At 30.7% G+C, this 16,091-nt stretch overlaps 2 protein-coding genes across 4 annotated transcripts in view; both read left to right on the top strand.

The window, feature by feature from the left end:
* The first annotated feature begins 6,988 nt into the window (after window positions 1–6,988).
* Window positions 6,989–11,124, top strand: LOC108776432 (Pyrroline-5-carboxylate reductase-like 2). Of its 2 annotated transcripts, none has more exons than XM_018543043.1 (7): window positions 6,989–7,137; window positions 7,990–8,127; window positions 8,307–8,377; window positions 9,780–9,956; window positions 10,075–10,287; window positions 10,569–10,734; window positions 10,806–11,124. In XM_018543043.1, the coding sequence occupies exons 1-7, from the start codon at window positions 7,056–7,058 to the stop codon at window positions 10,925–10,927; spliced, it is 969 nt and encodes a 322-aa protein (XP_018398545.1). In that variant the 5' UTR covers window positions 6,989–7,055; the 3' UTR covers window positions 10,928–11,124. The 2 variants fall into 2 exon arrangements, with proteins under 2 accessions (XP_018398545.1, XP_018398546.1); XM_018543044.1 differs by lacking the exon at window positions 6,989–7,137 and adding an exon at window positions 7,804–7,895.
* Window positions 11,125–13,986: 2,862 nt separating this feature from the next.
* Window positions 13,987–16,091, top strand: part of LOC108776469 (von Hippel-Lindau disease tumor suppressor) — a 58,863-nt gene continuing 56,758 nt past the window's right edge. For both annotated transcript variants that reach the window (XM_018543086.1, XM_018543085.1), the window contains exon 1: window positions 13,987–14,160. The gene's annotated coding sequence lies outside the window, so the exon portion shown is untranslated. The remainder of the gene's footprint in view (window positions 14,161–16,091) is intronic.

Genomic DNA, 16,091 nt, shown 5'->3' with positions numbered 1-16,091 from the left:
AACGTCAAAAGAACACAGCCTATCTAAAGCGAACTAAAGCTTTCCATCAATGTAACATTAACTTTAATCTCGGTTTAACTTTTATTGTTTATCTTTTTCTAATGTTTATTTCTATCAGTGTAGATTATAATAACTTTAATCTCGGATTAGATTGCTTTTTATCCTTTTTTAATTCTTAGAATTGGAAAGAGATATAAAGTTAAATTAAGACTGATGTTAATCTATATTGGTAAATACGGTATAATTTTTAGACTTAAAATAAGATAAAGAGTAAATTGAACCAAGATTAAAGTTAATCAACGTTGGACAAACTGGTATAATTCTAAGAATTGGGAGAAGATAAACAGTATAAGTTCTTAAAGTTAGAAAAAGATAAACAATAAATTAAATCGAGATTAAAGTTGATCTCACATTGATGGAACCGAATTTAATGCTCGTTCCTACCAATCTAGAAATTAAATTAAATTTACTGTTCATCATTTTCTATTTCTTAGAACTAGAAAAGATAGAGAGTTAATTAAAAAACTAGAAAAGGATAAAAAGTAAGTTAAATCAAGAGTAAATAAGTTAATTTACATGCATTGATAGAAATGAGCATTAAAACAGAAAAACCTAAAGAATAAGTTGAACTGAAATTAAAGTTCATCTGCATTAGTGGAAATAGACGTAAGTGCAATGTAGTTAACTAGGTCACTAAGTGCAGTGCAACTAATAAAAGTCTTCAAGTCTGAAGTTATATATAGGCATTCAAAGTCGAGAGTCGGGACGATTTAACAATCATTCAATTCAACAATTTGATAATTTAAGGATTTGATGGACTACATGCAGAAATTTGCGACAGAGATTCTATTGTTAATTTAGTTATGCTTTATTTACTAATTACTAATTCATTGCATTATACGTTGATTTATACGTTATTAAACGGATTGTGAAAGATCATGTTACGCAAGTAAGTGCCTACCTGATAATATACATATATCTATCTCGATCAAAGTACATACATAATTTAAATACTAGATTTCTTTTAACAAAGTAATAATTTGTTGCAGGATTTTGTCATGTGCAGAATTATACATCACATAAAAAAATTATTTTTCTTTATCATGAGATATTCGACCAGTATGTCTTTTTCTCTTTAATAAATTGTGTTAGGTACGTACTGATATTTATATGTTTTTACATTTTTTAAATTTGTTTTCCATTAAAAATTGTTTTTATCTGTCACTCCAACTTTTTATCGATGTGCGAAAATAATCAAGAATAATCGAATGCGCGTCATGTTTTGGAACAGAAAGCTATAAATAAGCTAACCACGAGAAAGAAAAAAAGGCAAGATTGATCGTGTCATATTGTTTTCTACTTTTATTCCGAAGCATGACGTATGTATAATGTACTATGAACTTGTAAGTCAATTTATACAATGTTAAATATATATACAGGGTATTCTAAAATTTGCGAATCAAAATATCGCAGCAAGAACTTTCCTGAAAAAGATAAATTAAAAACAGTATTTACCATTTTTTGTTCCAACAGTAAGGTAAATTGTACAGTTAATAGTCAGTGGACGTGATTTAATTATTAAATAAAATGATAAAAATATTAAATATTAAACTTTTAATGATACATACGACTTTATAAGTAAATTCGGTTGTGAGAATTTAATAACAAATTTATTTAGAGTCGTATATATCATTAAAAGCTTAATATTTAAAATTTTTGTCATTTCGTCTAATAATAATAATCATGTCCATTAATTACATTAATTTTGATACATTTATCTTAATTTATGAAGATTTAAAGTTGATCAATTAAGAGATACGGTAGTTTTTTATTTGTTACGAGCGTCTAGTGCTTAATTATCATATTTTTTTATTATAAATTATACGTACACAGTTGGAACAAATATGTTAAAACATAATATATTGAACGGTAACACGGATACTATGTTTATGTTTCAATAAAAATGGAATCTAATCTTGAATAAAACTTGAAGAGAGTTATGTGTACAATTAACATAACTATTATGACAAAATTAACGTAAACAAATGTTCTCTAGAACGATAATTCGCCTAATAACGCTGACCATTCCTGTTAGAGTAAAATCAACCCCCTTATTCTGTAAATTTTAACATATTTATTAAATACGTGCAAATTGTATTACTTTAACATACTTTTTAAATCGTGTTTCAATAACTTTATACACTTCATATTCATTATATTTATTTAACGTAAGAGACACATGTTGAATTTACATCTAAATGTGTTACCTTACTTAATAAAAAAACTTTAACCAACAGATTTGTTCACAAAAGTACACACATTTTCCAACTGTGTATAAACAGCTGCCTGTCCATAAATAATCGCCATGTGAAAATAACAATCGGAAATCAAATGTAAAAGGCAGTGATAGAAGCGTAATCGAAACTATTAGGCAAAAAAATGGAATAACCAAACGTAAAAGAGTAGTAAATGCCTTTTTTGTTTATTACGCAAGATATAAAAACTATAATGATTCCATTATATGCATTCTGAGAATTATACATGTTACAAGTCATTTATAGAATGGACTTTAATGACTGACGCGAAGCGCGTTCGACGTATTGACAAGTGAAACAGATATGGCCGATAACTACAAGTGTTTTGCAGAATATATTTATTCAATCGATAAATTATCGTAATTGTAAATAAATATCCGGCTCAAGCCAGATTGTCAATTATCAGCTCTTGTTTTCGTATATGTATTATATAATAAGGAAACAAACGTTTATTCTCGGTCAGTCCCCTATAAACGTACGCGTAAGACAATAGAAACCCTTTAGTCTGCGGAAGATTCCATGGCGATAATCTAGATAATATCGATATTCGTAAATCAATTTTTATTATAAGATTGTCTATAAGTATAGGTTTAAGATATCATATAGAGCCGCATCGTAATAGGTATACAATAAGCCATTCTCCAATCTTAAGTCTTAAACAGTAAGAAATTGACTGATTACAGTCAAATGTGAGAAAAATATTCGACTATGATCGATCAGTTTCTTTACGGTTTAAGACTTAAAACTTAGTTAACGGCTTGTAGAAAGTCCATAAGACATTATACTTAAAAATATTTTAAAATAACCTATCAATATCGATCCAAGTCTTTTTTAAACTGTATTTGTTTATTTCCGTTCTCTTTGTCCCTCCAACGTGAAAGAAAAGATAAATTGTTTAAAAAATTAAAAAAGAAAAAGCTTGATATAATGCTTGTATGCATTGATGTAGAGAGAGGGGGAACCAAATTAGAGTCAAGACTTTTGAATCCGGGAAAGGAAGAGGGATAGTCAAGTGTTATATGGACTTGTTTTATTTTATATTTATTACTTTTAATTAATTAATTACACTAACAGATAAATCACAAAATTATATTCAAACGGTTTTAATTATTTTTGTTTTTTTAAATTCTGGTTACGCCCATGGAATTATAATACAGTGACCCGCTTATCATTTCAAGACAGGTTTTGTGCAATTGTACTCTCGGGATTAATAATATTTACGAAATCGTTGTTGTGTCACATCGCTGTATGTTGAATTGCGTCGCATTTATCAGCCTCTGTAGATCAACGGAGAAAGTCTGTCGAGAACAAATCCTATAGAGTCTTCACTACTATTTTGTGCTGTTCTCTATTAATTTATTTTTATACATCTCATGATCTTTTATCTCAATAAAGTTATTATTATTATATAAATATTATATTCTTCATGATTCTGCTGGTAATCTCTGCTATAACCATATCGTTAATATATTTTGTTTATTGGAATCTTTTTCCCAACCGAGCAAATAAGTAAGCTGACATCAAAATGGTGATAAATAATTAACGGCTAGAAGCAAAACAAGTCACGATAAAAATGTCAAAATGATATTAAAATAAAGTACAATATAACTGATTAAAAAGTGACTTTTTTCATGCTATAGAGAGCACGCTATCTGCAATGTTATTGTGTTATATTCTTACGTCTTTATCGTTCTCATTAAAAAGAATAAAACAATATGATTCCTCAATACTGATTGCACACTCTCTGAACGCAGCCTTAATAATCATTTTGAAGTCATTCCGTGTCATTTTGATGTTATCATGACTATAGTTCATTGCTCTCTCTTAAACAATCTCGCGAATACGAAATGCTGTGTGAAAATTTTACTTTTGATGCTTATCGGAAGCACACATCGGAAAAAGAGACAAGAAACAGAACGCAATTTGTTTTTCAGAGAAGAAACTGTCTTGCCTCGAGCTCCGACTTTGCGCGAGTTTCGTTCGTTTTACAGAGTGTCTTTATTGTACGTATTTTGTAATTGCTGACGATGTATAAACAATGACGATCGATAAAAGAAAGAACAGCGAACGGAAGATATGAGTTAATTCTACATATAATATTTAAACTTTTTTATTTTTATACAATTTATCACAATTTATTCCTCCGTTGAACGAAACGAGTTTTCTTTACATTCGACGATTTTATACGTTCCATCAACAACTTGAGTTTCAAGACTCCAAGATCCTAGTTATCTCATAGTTATCTAGACTGAGAAACAGTTACGGGAAAAGAGCTGCTTAATGAGTGTAACGGAAAATATTCGTGTGCGAGAAACACACATTTGTGGATTACATGATTCTCGAACTGTGGCGAGGAATGTGCAGTTTTTATTACAAAAAAAACTTGAAATAAAACGAAGATGTAGAGTTCAAATCGGATTTGATAAAGAAATCTCTATTATTATATAGTTTCCCGATATATTTGATATATAATCTTTTGTTGTAAATACAGTTTTAAAGCACTAGGTCGTTATAAGGCTGTTTGTTAAATCGTAAATATATAAACGATTTAAAGACTACAATCGTTATTTGCAATATAAGCGTTTTCTTCGCATAATCGCGTCCAAGGATGCCTTCCAACAAGCGACATAGATGACAGGGTGTGACAACTGTGATACACTGGTATCAGTACGTCCTTGTTGTTCGCCAATGTTAAACAAAGATGAGATGATCACCGTGTCGTACTGTGTCGTTTTTGTTGGAAGGCACACTATAATAAGATAAAAATTGAATTATCATAAGTTTCTTTTTGTGGTGACTTCTCACTCCAAGTGATATCTGTAACGTCATCTATACATTCTGTACGCAACACATTCGTTGAAAACGTCGATAATACAGGTCATGAAAATTTAAAAATAAAAAAATTTATTGCTGCAATACCTACTGATTCCATAATTTTTCTTGATGGACTATTGGAGTGTGGAGTGCTTTCTGTTTGGTGACACAAAGTGACGCAAGTTTTATCTTTGTTACTCTAAGGATGCTAAGAAAGATTAGACGCTGTCCATTTATAAGCTCAGTTCCAGGTTCAATTATTTTTCATTTCTTTTTTCAATTCTAAAATTGGAAAAATATGAGGCACATAAGTTGAATCTTGGTTAAGAATTAACCGTGAGTTGTGAAACTGGTCTTAATGACATAAGTCGTTCTATTTTAGTTATTCCACTGAATGTCAAGAAAAATAAAATAATCATACTTGTATTAACTTTATGTTATTAAATGAAGAGCATTCATAAAATGATATCATATGTCGATTTGTGTTAAGTACTACTGTCCGTTTTTTATCAATATAGTTTAATTTTAATTAAAGTTGAATAAAGAGAAGTTAATCTATACTGATAGAAATAAACAAATAAATTATTCAGTGTGAAATTATAATAATGTAGATGTATATATATCTTTTAATTGGTGTTGACTGAATATATGAGCAATAAAATATTATTAGAAAAAATAATATTAGAATTAAAATTATAGGTATATTAACAATGTTAGAAAAATGTATATTCTGATTTAAGCTTAAATATACACACTTCTTTTTTGTGTACATAAAATATACATTGGAATACTGGAGACTTTATCCATATTTATCGTATCATTTCAGTAAAAATTTACACATTTTAATTAATTTATTTTCAATCGATGGAGAATTGATTAAAGAACAGGTTCATAATTTATAAAAGTCGATAGAAGGAGTTCCGAGATATACGTGTTTAAAAAAAAGTCCAGAAACGCTAAAAAATCTCGATGCGCTAGAGTCTTATAGAAGTCGTAAGTTTTTCTCAAATCTAGCTCTATTACAAATCCATTACTTATTATTTTTTGTTTTTAGGTGGATCATCTAAAAAGAGATATAAGAGTCAGCGACGATGAAAATGCAAGTGGGGAGGAATCTCTTATTTTTTGATTAGATGCTTGGATAACAGGTACGTAGTTTTCCATGACAAAGATAGGCCTGTATACCTTAAAACATATATATAAGGATGATCGAAATTGAATATACATACAGTAATGAAAGAACAGAGGCTATTTGTATTACGGTATTACTAGATTACGATCGAATAAATTATACCTGATTGTCAATCAATTTTTATCAGCGGTACCTCATCAGTTACTTTATCATTATCAGTATTGCACTGGATGCGTAAGAAAAATTTATATATATTTAATTCCTGTTGTATTGTTGTTCCTTAAAAGCATTACCTACTATATGATATGTTTTCTCGGCTGTTAATTAGATGCAATCGAGAATATCAAATGCAAGACTGAATTAAATTTGTAATTAATTTTGAGAAATACTCATATTCGTATTTATAGCATCAATAATAAGGAACATTACATAGAGATATTTATTATATTTTTATAATATTATTTATTGTAATTTCGTTATATATATATATATATTCATATAATAGATATTTCATTTATACTTCATTATTAATGCAGCGAGAAACATTGCATATCAATAATTAAATTTGTATTTAAATGTTTTCATTATAATTGATGCTTTGTTGTTAACACAATTAAATAATTTAAACTTAATTATTAATAATACATCTTTATTACACTTCTCTTTCCAGATCCTGTATATAATATATATGTATGATTCTAAGAAAAAAATGATTAAATGAAAAAAAAAACGAAGATTTCTGATTCTTAATTTTTAATTAAGACGAATTTTGTTACATTAATTGCTAAACAATTATGAAGATGACTGTCAGTTTGAGAACAATGGGTTTTATGAAATTAAGTCGTGTTCGACAAAGTTTAAACATGCGCAAGTATGGTGAGTAGACGTCTTTTGTAAATGTATTTTTGTTTTTTATAATGAAATCATTTTTACCCTTTAATCTTTCGGTGCGCTACTTCTGAGTATAGCATATATACACCCAGTTTTTTTTTCAGTGCTTTTTTTATTGTTTTTTCCAATAATCTCTTATAATTTTTATTAATAAAGGTACATACATTTGCTTGATACCGTTATGTTTTATATTCCTTAATGCCATTATGATAGCGTACTTTACATTATTACTATATCATGCAGAGAATAATCAAACGATAATATTTATTTAATCAGAACGTCCATAAAAAGATCGTAAATGTTTATGAGACACATAGAGGCTGATTTAACGTTTTTTTATATTTGAGCTGTACTACAAATCAATCTGAACGACAAAACAAGTTTGGTGGTCAAAGCGGTCAATTGCGGTCAATTGCGCGTTTTCCGAGTTAGACAACATAAGACACATACAATTGCTGTTATCTCCCGTAAGATTACATAAAAGTACAGACCATCCTCGTGGCAGAAAGCGACGAGAAATAATGCGCGATAGAAATATAGAAAGTGATACGATAGCGCGAGATGTGAATAGTGTGTTTGAACAGAGATTGACCTCGACAATGTAAAAAATTATGAGCTTTAGTTGCTATTTTATCGCGTTCATATCAGCATTCCAAAGCAACAAACACGACTGTTGATCGCTGCGAAATGCAGAGAAGTAGAACGACTTAAATAATCTTTGTTCGTACGTCGGAACGAATAATGTACGATTTTCGCGTATTGTAGAACAATCTACGTGTTTTACTTTCCTTTTGTTGTGGAACGAAATTGTAATGGTTTTTCGTCTGTATTTTGCAGTGACTGATCAGCATCTCGCAGACGGTGAGGTGAAGAAACGAAAGATACCACTGAACATCGATACCAATATGTTGAAAATCGGTTTCCTTGGCGGGGGAAAAATGGCCCAAGCGCTTGCTAAAGGTTTTATACGAGCGGGTAAATAGTTTTTTTTTGTGTATGTGTGTGTATTTTTTAATGACATCACTTTTTTCATTTAATGTTACACGTTTTAACGATTTACACCTATCAGTTATATATTGCTTTGATCAACAAAGTTCATTGTAAACATTTCGGAATGTTTTTCTTTTTTCCACAAGATCTCTTTTTTTTTACAGGTTTAAGCAAAGGCGAAATGATACTGGCTAGTTGTCTTCCAAATGATACCGACAGTATTGAAACTTTTAAGGTGAGATGATAAACGGTTTATCATATAAAAAAGATTCCGATAGATAATAGATCGAAGAATGCTTTTTGTTCATAATATGTTGTTTGATAAGAATACCGCCGGTGATAAAGAGCGATTTCTCATCGTAATGAATGCGCGGTAATAATTGGTGATGTAAATTGTTTGTGATATCTTATATTAAAAACATTTAACAAAGAGGAAAAGAATATTCGCGTTTTATACCACAATATTTTGCGAGACTTTGATGACCGATAATTAACTTAATTTACATGTTATGATCAAAAGTCAAATATTAAAACAATGATGAATTATAATTATGTTGCTTTAATTGATTAAATTTTTAGTGAGATGATTTCTTTTAATATTTGTTTAATATTTGTTTAACTCTGCTGGATTGTTCGAATTTACTATACATTTGTTACTGCTTGAGGTAATATGACTTATTATTTTACATATTTTCAAAGACATACCAACAAAACATCAGAGTTACATTTTTACTGGAAATTTAAAGATAAATAATAAACATTTGTATATGTAACATCTAAGCATTTTAGAAAAAGAACGAAAAAATTGTTAATACTTTTTTAGTCAAATTAATATGTTTAAGCTATAAAATAAAGTTATTAAATGCCAGAACGCTCACCGTATAAAAATAATATAACAGAAAAATAAAAATTATAAATCAGACTAATAGGGTTAATAAATCATCACGACAAGATATACATATATATATATAGTTTTACAATTTCTATGTTTTGATCATGCATATATTAATTTATATTTTAGTAATAAGGTTCAATAAATTAAAAAATATCGAAAAAGGAAAGGGCTACGAGCCAAAGATTAATCGTTAAATTTGAAAACATTGGTAAATAAACAATGTCATTTAGTAAAAAAATACAAGAATTTAATTAGAAGCCTAGTGAGAAATGACAATGGAATCGACATAGAATTGATGTCGATTCGACGTCGATTTCATTGTCATTTCTCACTGGGAAGCATACTACAAAACAAAAAAACATTGTTACAAAACAACATGTGTTACTTTGTGTTTAACTCAGAATGCCCTGAGAAAAATCGCAGTGATTTTACATAAGTGAAAACACCTTATATTTTTACTAGTTTATACAATACTTACAATTAGATTATATCAAACATATCAAATATGTATGCGTGAAAGAATATATAGACTGATAGTAGTCATATATTTTGATAGATGATATCATTAACGTCTTAAGGTGATTATCAAGATAAAACTGTACGTAATACGACGATAAAATTATACGAAAAAAATAACATTTAATCAAACTTTGATAAAGAAAATTTAAATTTTGAGATAGTAAGTACCGCACTGTCAAATGTGTTATTAAATGTATTAAAAATCTATATTGAACGTTTTCAGGAAATGAGATCAAATACTGTTTTTACGAATATACCTGTCATCGATCATGGTGACGTGCTAATTCTTTCGGTAAAGCCGCAAGTTGTACCAAAAGTATTATCAGAGTTTCGGGTACACGACAACAAGAAGTTACTTCTTTCCATCGCCATGGGTATCTCTCTGGCGTCATTAGAAAAGGTAACACGTCTCTATGATCTAACAAAAATTCGTTAATTCATTGTAACTCACGATACAAGTTGTTCGTAAAAGAAAAAAGAAGAACAACGTTGTCATACTATAGGAAAAATATTTTCAGGCGCTGCCAAAAGAAACGCCCGTGATAAGAGTAATGCCAAATACACCTGCATTAGTTGGCTGCGGTGCTACGGTATTTGCACGTGGAAAATACGCGAGTGACAAGGATGCCGAGATTGCAGAAAAGCTATTTTCCGCCGTAGGCATTTGTGAAGAAGTACCGGAAAATTTTATCGATCCTGTAACTGCTTTGGCCGGTTCCGGTCCTGCCTATGTATGCAAACATTCCAATTAAAATTTTTTACTTTATTTTTTTTAGTTAGTGTGAACAATTTGCAGTGTGTGTGTTTTATGTTCTTATAAATAATTATTACTATTAAATTTAGAAAATAGAAGAACGAAAAGTGATAGTTTTATATTTTAACACAGGTTTCTTGAGGTCGTATAATTAATTCGCGTCATTAATCTATCTTTTATATGTAAATTATCAAGTCTTTTTTCATCTTTAAGAAAATGATTAGTATTATAAATAATGAGAAATGAAAATTTCTTTAGATATATATGATAATCGAAGCAATGGCCGATGGTGGAGTTAAAATGGGACTTACTAGGCCTATTGCATATAAGCTTGCTGCGCAAACTGTCTTAGGCGCCGGTACAATGGTTCGCGAGACAAATCTTCATCCAGCACAACTCAAGGATTACGTTGCTTCACCAGCAGGTTAGAATTTACTTATATTAATTAAAATCCTTATTTTTTTCAGTCACAATATATATTTTTTTCATTTGCAGGTTCGACCATAACTGCTATTCATCAATTAGAGAAGCATGGCTTAAGATCAGCATTAATCAACGCTATAGAGGCAGCAACACTTCGATGTAGAGAAGTTAGTTCACAGACCAACCAGAATTAATGGTGACAATTATTGTTGTATTGTCATTTTAAAGAATGATAGTAGGAGACACGGTAAAGTCTCGGTATAAAATAACGTAGACAATATTTCTGTCCAAAGAGCACCAAAAAAAGCTAATTTTATATATATACTTGGAAATATCAATATTAAATCTTAACTGGATTTTAAAATGACAATTGAGATATCTCTATTCTCTATTAGAGACCTATTTATTAACTTTTTCAATTATTTAAAGAATAATCACTGTAGTAATTTGCTATTATAATTAATACAAATGATCTTGTGATAATGATCTTGTGATGATTTGAAATTTTAAGGAATATACACTTAACAGTAAAAATAAAGCATCACTTATCCTGTCTCCCAAAAATAAGCAAATTTCAAAAGAGTAACTTCGTCAAAAATGATTGCAAAAAAATTGTAAAAAAGCATTCTAAAGTCTGAAATCTTTCGACAATGATAATTGATATATTTTGATAATGCTAACATAAATGAAAGTGCGTCAAATTTTTAAGATTTGACGCACTCTCATTGTCATAATTTCGTAAAGAATTAATTAAACCGAAATATCAATTATCATTTTTAAAAATAGAGATTTTAAACTTCAGACATTTTGCTTTTTTACAAATTTTTTTACAATCATTTTTGACGAAGTTACACTCTTTTAAAATTTGTTTATTTTTAGAGGGCAGGATAAGTGAGGCTTTAATTTTGCTATTGAGTGTAATATAATATCATAGATATTATTATTAAAGTGTAGTTGCAGTTTAAAATACTGCTGTTGGTCTCTCTGGTGTAGTAGATAGGTAGGAATTATTTTATAAATAATTATTTAAAGCATATTAGCAGATTTTCTTTTAATCAATTGGAAATAATCTTTTAGTATTGAGAAATTGAAAATAGATCTGATACTAAATAATAATAACGGATGCTTCAAAGTGTTTGTAGCATTAGGTAGATTGTAATCAATAATTTTCAACACATTTGTACTAGTTGATACTATTTTTACAATATAATATAAACATTTAGGCCATAATTTATATACAATAAAAACTACAGTGTACTTTTATAAATTTAACAGTTTATAAAAATTATTTTATAAATTTAACAGTTTATAAAAATTATTTTATAAATTTAACATATAATGTTGAAACAGATAAAAGGTATAAAATTATTAAAATCACTGCTGATGATTAAACACTGTCACGACAAAACTGTAAAAATATAATAAGTGATTATAACAAGTGAAAACGTCTAAACAAGACTGACACTTATAAATTATTATTGAAAAAGTATATAAGAAAGTTCTATATATATTCTTATTAAAATTTGTACAAATATATATTTTTATTCTATTAAACTAATTTTTACTTGTATATACGTTTTGATATTTGTTAATATTTGACTGTATAATGTATATATACCATATAAAGGCATTGTTTGAATTACATAACTTAGGTGATATATTATTACAACCCTGAACACAGAAAATTGTAATGCCGGCGAACCACAAGAAGGTTCGAAATAATTATTTTTAATAGAGGAGATTATAACTAATCGATTGAAATCGATCAAAATAGAAGAATAATATTCGTGCATTAACAACCTTTCAAAACAAGACAAGCAGCTAAAGCGAGAACCAACAATCCAAGCGCGCCAAATAAAAAAAATTGCAGGATTAAATTGCGAAACTTTAATTCGAACTTTAATTGTATTATTATATATTAATAAAACAAATTATAAAAATGCAGAGTTCTGTGCATATGACACTCATTATATCGTAATATCAAGTTTTTTTAAGATCAGAGAATATTTGACAATTAAAAAAATGCCATATATTTAAAAATATTAGACTCGTATTCCTCTATTCTTAACTTTGTCTCATTTAAATAGCAGTTACATTTAGCTGTACTTTTTGCAACAAAAATCCTTATTTTTTCCTCTTCAGAGATACATCTATTATCTATCTCACTCTCATACACACACACATATATATATATATATATATATATTGTCTATTTTATTCTTATTAAATGTTGATGAACAACAAGAATAAAATAATTTAATAATGTATAGCTGTAACTATATTGCCGCGCTCTGATTGGTCTACCGTTTCGATAGTTTCAAAATTTCAAGGCGCGCAAGTAGTTCATCGTGCGTCATGGCGGATCATGACTGCGCTCCGAGTCGCTCCGTATTTTTCGCAATCGTTTTCGATCTAAAGTGAATAATCTTGTGTGCGTGGAGTTGTCGTGCAACACATTGAACGCTGCGTAGGAATAGTATTGTGTGTCTGTACAGCGATTTCTGTACCGACAAGCCGCTTCTCTGCGCGATTCGGTATCAAGAGTCAGCATCGCAGTAACAGATTTTTTGTATCTTAAACCTGTTTGACGTGGAATTTTTTATGATTTTGACTCTAAACACGTATTTATTTCGTTTATAACAGAAAAGATAGTTTTGGATGCATTTATCGTGAATAATACAGTTTAGTGGCGTGAATGAAACGACAGTTTCTCAAGTGAGCTCCGTGCGATCGTAAACAAAAATTCAAAAAGACCTCTACCGCGGTTCGGAATTGATTAAAATTATCTTGGCCGTTATTTTCTTTGAAAAATAGCGAGACTAACTCGATATTCATGTGATTTTAATCACGATTGCCCATTTTCGATAGTATACGAAAGTGTTCTCGTGAAAGAGTGTGTTCGCGTTGAATCTGTTTGATCTGAAAACTTTTTTGTTATTAAAAAAACATCCTAGAAATACATCTATTTCATCTATAACAAAAACATTCGCCTTCGGATGCGATCATTTATCACGATTAATACTGTAATACAGTCGCGGTGACGCGAGTGTGCGAGAGTTTCTCAAGTGAACTTTCCGTGCGACGTTCGTGCCAAGTTTCGAATGTGACCAACTCGAGCGGTAGCCGACAGATGTCGCCGCGGGTATCTTTTTCGCCGGTGACAGTTAACGCCGGTGAGCCACGTGACCCCAGCGGTCCACCATCTTGCGTATGTGTGTCCGTGGATGGTCGTAGACTTTGTTGTGCGCGTTCGTGACTTTTGACGTGACGCGTGATATGTGTGGACGTAAGGGAGCGACGAGGTGGAAGGCGTCCGACAACGGTGACGCAACGTGACGACTCAGCCCCAAGGGTGTCAGGTGTGTGCGGTGACGAGCGGCCCGGGAGAGGGCGGACGACGGTCGACGGTCGACGCTAGGCGTTTTCGGTGAGTCGTCGCTTTCCTAGATTCATGCTTTTATCGCACGCCGCCGTCGTCGCGACGTCGATTATATTCCTCGCCGTTGCCTGGAGCGGCTCGCGGCGAGGAGCTCTCTCACGTATCGCGGCGTTCGCGCCTTTAATGGTCGAGCATGCTACCCGTCTCGTATTCGTTACCTAACTTTACCTGTTCGCATCAGCTGTGTGCGCGTCCGTGAATTTTACACCTTTGGGTGTGTTCGCACAGAAAAATGTATATTGTACGTAAATAATAATCAGTTGTTTCAAGTACTTCAAAAGTTCATATATCCGCAAAACTATCTTCATATAAATTCATCACCAATAATATTAAGTTCATTTAAGATATGTTCTGAATGCCCTAGGAAATTTAACTCTTTACATTCGAATGGCGACTCTTATAGCGTGTACGATTTACCGACTTGACCCGGCTCCGAGTTAATGGTCTGTTCTGTTTAGCTGCTAAAGAAGAGCTAAACTGTGCAAGAAATACAACTATAAAAAGGCAGACTGTCGACTGGAGTTGAGTCAATAAACCGAATAGAAATACACTATCACTACTATCAGTCGTATCTTGCTTTGATGTAGCAACTTGAGTGGAGACAGACAGAATGATTTGTTTTTGTCTGTTTTTTGTTCCTGCATTAGACTGTACTAGAACTCTCCTTCTGGATTTCAAAAACATCGAACTATCTCACTTTAAGTTCCGAAAGTGTACACTAGTTCACCCACAGAAAACAAAGTTTATGTCTAATCTGGGCGAACTTCAAAGTTTCGATTGCACTATCGACACAGGTATAATCATTGGAGTATAATGTTCCTTCTAGGAAGCATAAGCTTTGTGATAAGATTTTATCTTCCTTAGAAAAAGTGCGTTCAATGCAAAGAGTCAATACTTCAACCAAGATTTTTAAATAAGATGAATTCAATTTGTTTATTATATAAAATTGTTTCTTCGATCAATTTTGTAATGTTCTTAAAAAAATTAATTCTTATTTTGAGTTCATAATGAGTTTTCCTATAATTTGCGATAAATATATATTTTAAATATATTATCAAGAAAGTATTTTTTATTAAAGATAAACTGTATAATCTTATACATATAAAAGAAAGTAAATCGAGTAATTTTCGGTTTTCTTAATAATTGAATATTTTTCTGTAAAAACTTGACCTATATTCTGTTCAGCGACAGATTTAAAGTGAAGATATATTGCATACATAAATACAACACATTCAGGTCTAGATTTAGAAAATTGAGCGGGTAAAATAATTTTGATATTCCACTTTGCGCGCTTCTTATGTGTGCGATACAGATTTCTGTGTAAAAATAGAGATTCTCAAATACAAGAATGAACATCGTACATTTGATCCATCATATTTTTCGGGACCTGCTTAGATAAAACAAAATATATTATGTGTAAGATAAAACAAAATATCCATCTTATTCTATCTTAAGGCAGATCTGAAAAATCTGGTTGTCTAAACGGTGTCGAATCTCTTATTTGAAAATCTCCACGCGAAGGGAAAAAAATCTCTTGTTGAATAGAATATATAGATGTACCTATCCATGTATCATAACCTTAGTTCTGTTTTTTATTCCTGCACTCTAAACTTTCTCGTTTTCGCCAAATAGCAATAGCAAACATACCTATTTTAAATTCCAGAAGCGTACACTACAGAGATCCTGTTTTTTATGTATAACTCAGCTACAGAAAAGAGATCCCTCGTTTAACATATATTCTGTGAACAACAAGGACAAAATGATACATACACGGATGCACTTCGGGTGAAGTTGCTGAACGCAGTCCTTGTTGACGTGATGTCATGAAGTGGACGGTCAGCTTCGAGCCGGCGCGAGATCGATCACGTTTCACAATATCGTCGACTCCGACATGACGGGATCCTCGCTCTCGCGGGGTG

Source organism: Cyphomyrmex costatus, unplaced genomic scaffold (assembly GCF_001594065.2).
Source record: "Cyphomyrmex costatus isolate MS0001 unplaced genomic scaffold, Ccosl1.0 scaffold36, whole genome shotgun sequence".
Lineage (NCBI taxonomy): Eukaryota > Metazoa > Arthropoda > Insecta > Hymenoptera > Formicidae > Cyphomyrmex > Cyphomyrmex costatus.
This window is presented reverse-complemented; position numbering and strand designations above follow the sequence as displayed.

What these genes read in the sequence shown, in the direction of transcription:
- LOC108776432 (XM_018543043.1), top strand. Translation starts at nt 7,056, where the DNA reads ATGAAGATGACTGTCAGTTTGAGAACAATGGGTTTTATGAAATTAAGT. An exon ending in TTTAAACATGCGCAAGTATG is followed by an intron (nt 7,138 to 7,989) that starts GTGAGTAGACGT and finishes TGTATTTTGCAG; the next exon opens with TGACTGATCAGCATCTCGCA. An exon ending in TTACGTTGCTTCACCAGCAG is followed by an intron (nt 10,735 to 10,805) that starts GTTAGAATTTAC and finishes TTTCATTTGCAG; the next exon opens with GTTCGACCATAACTGCTATT.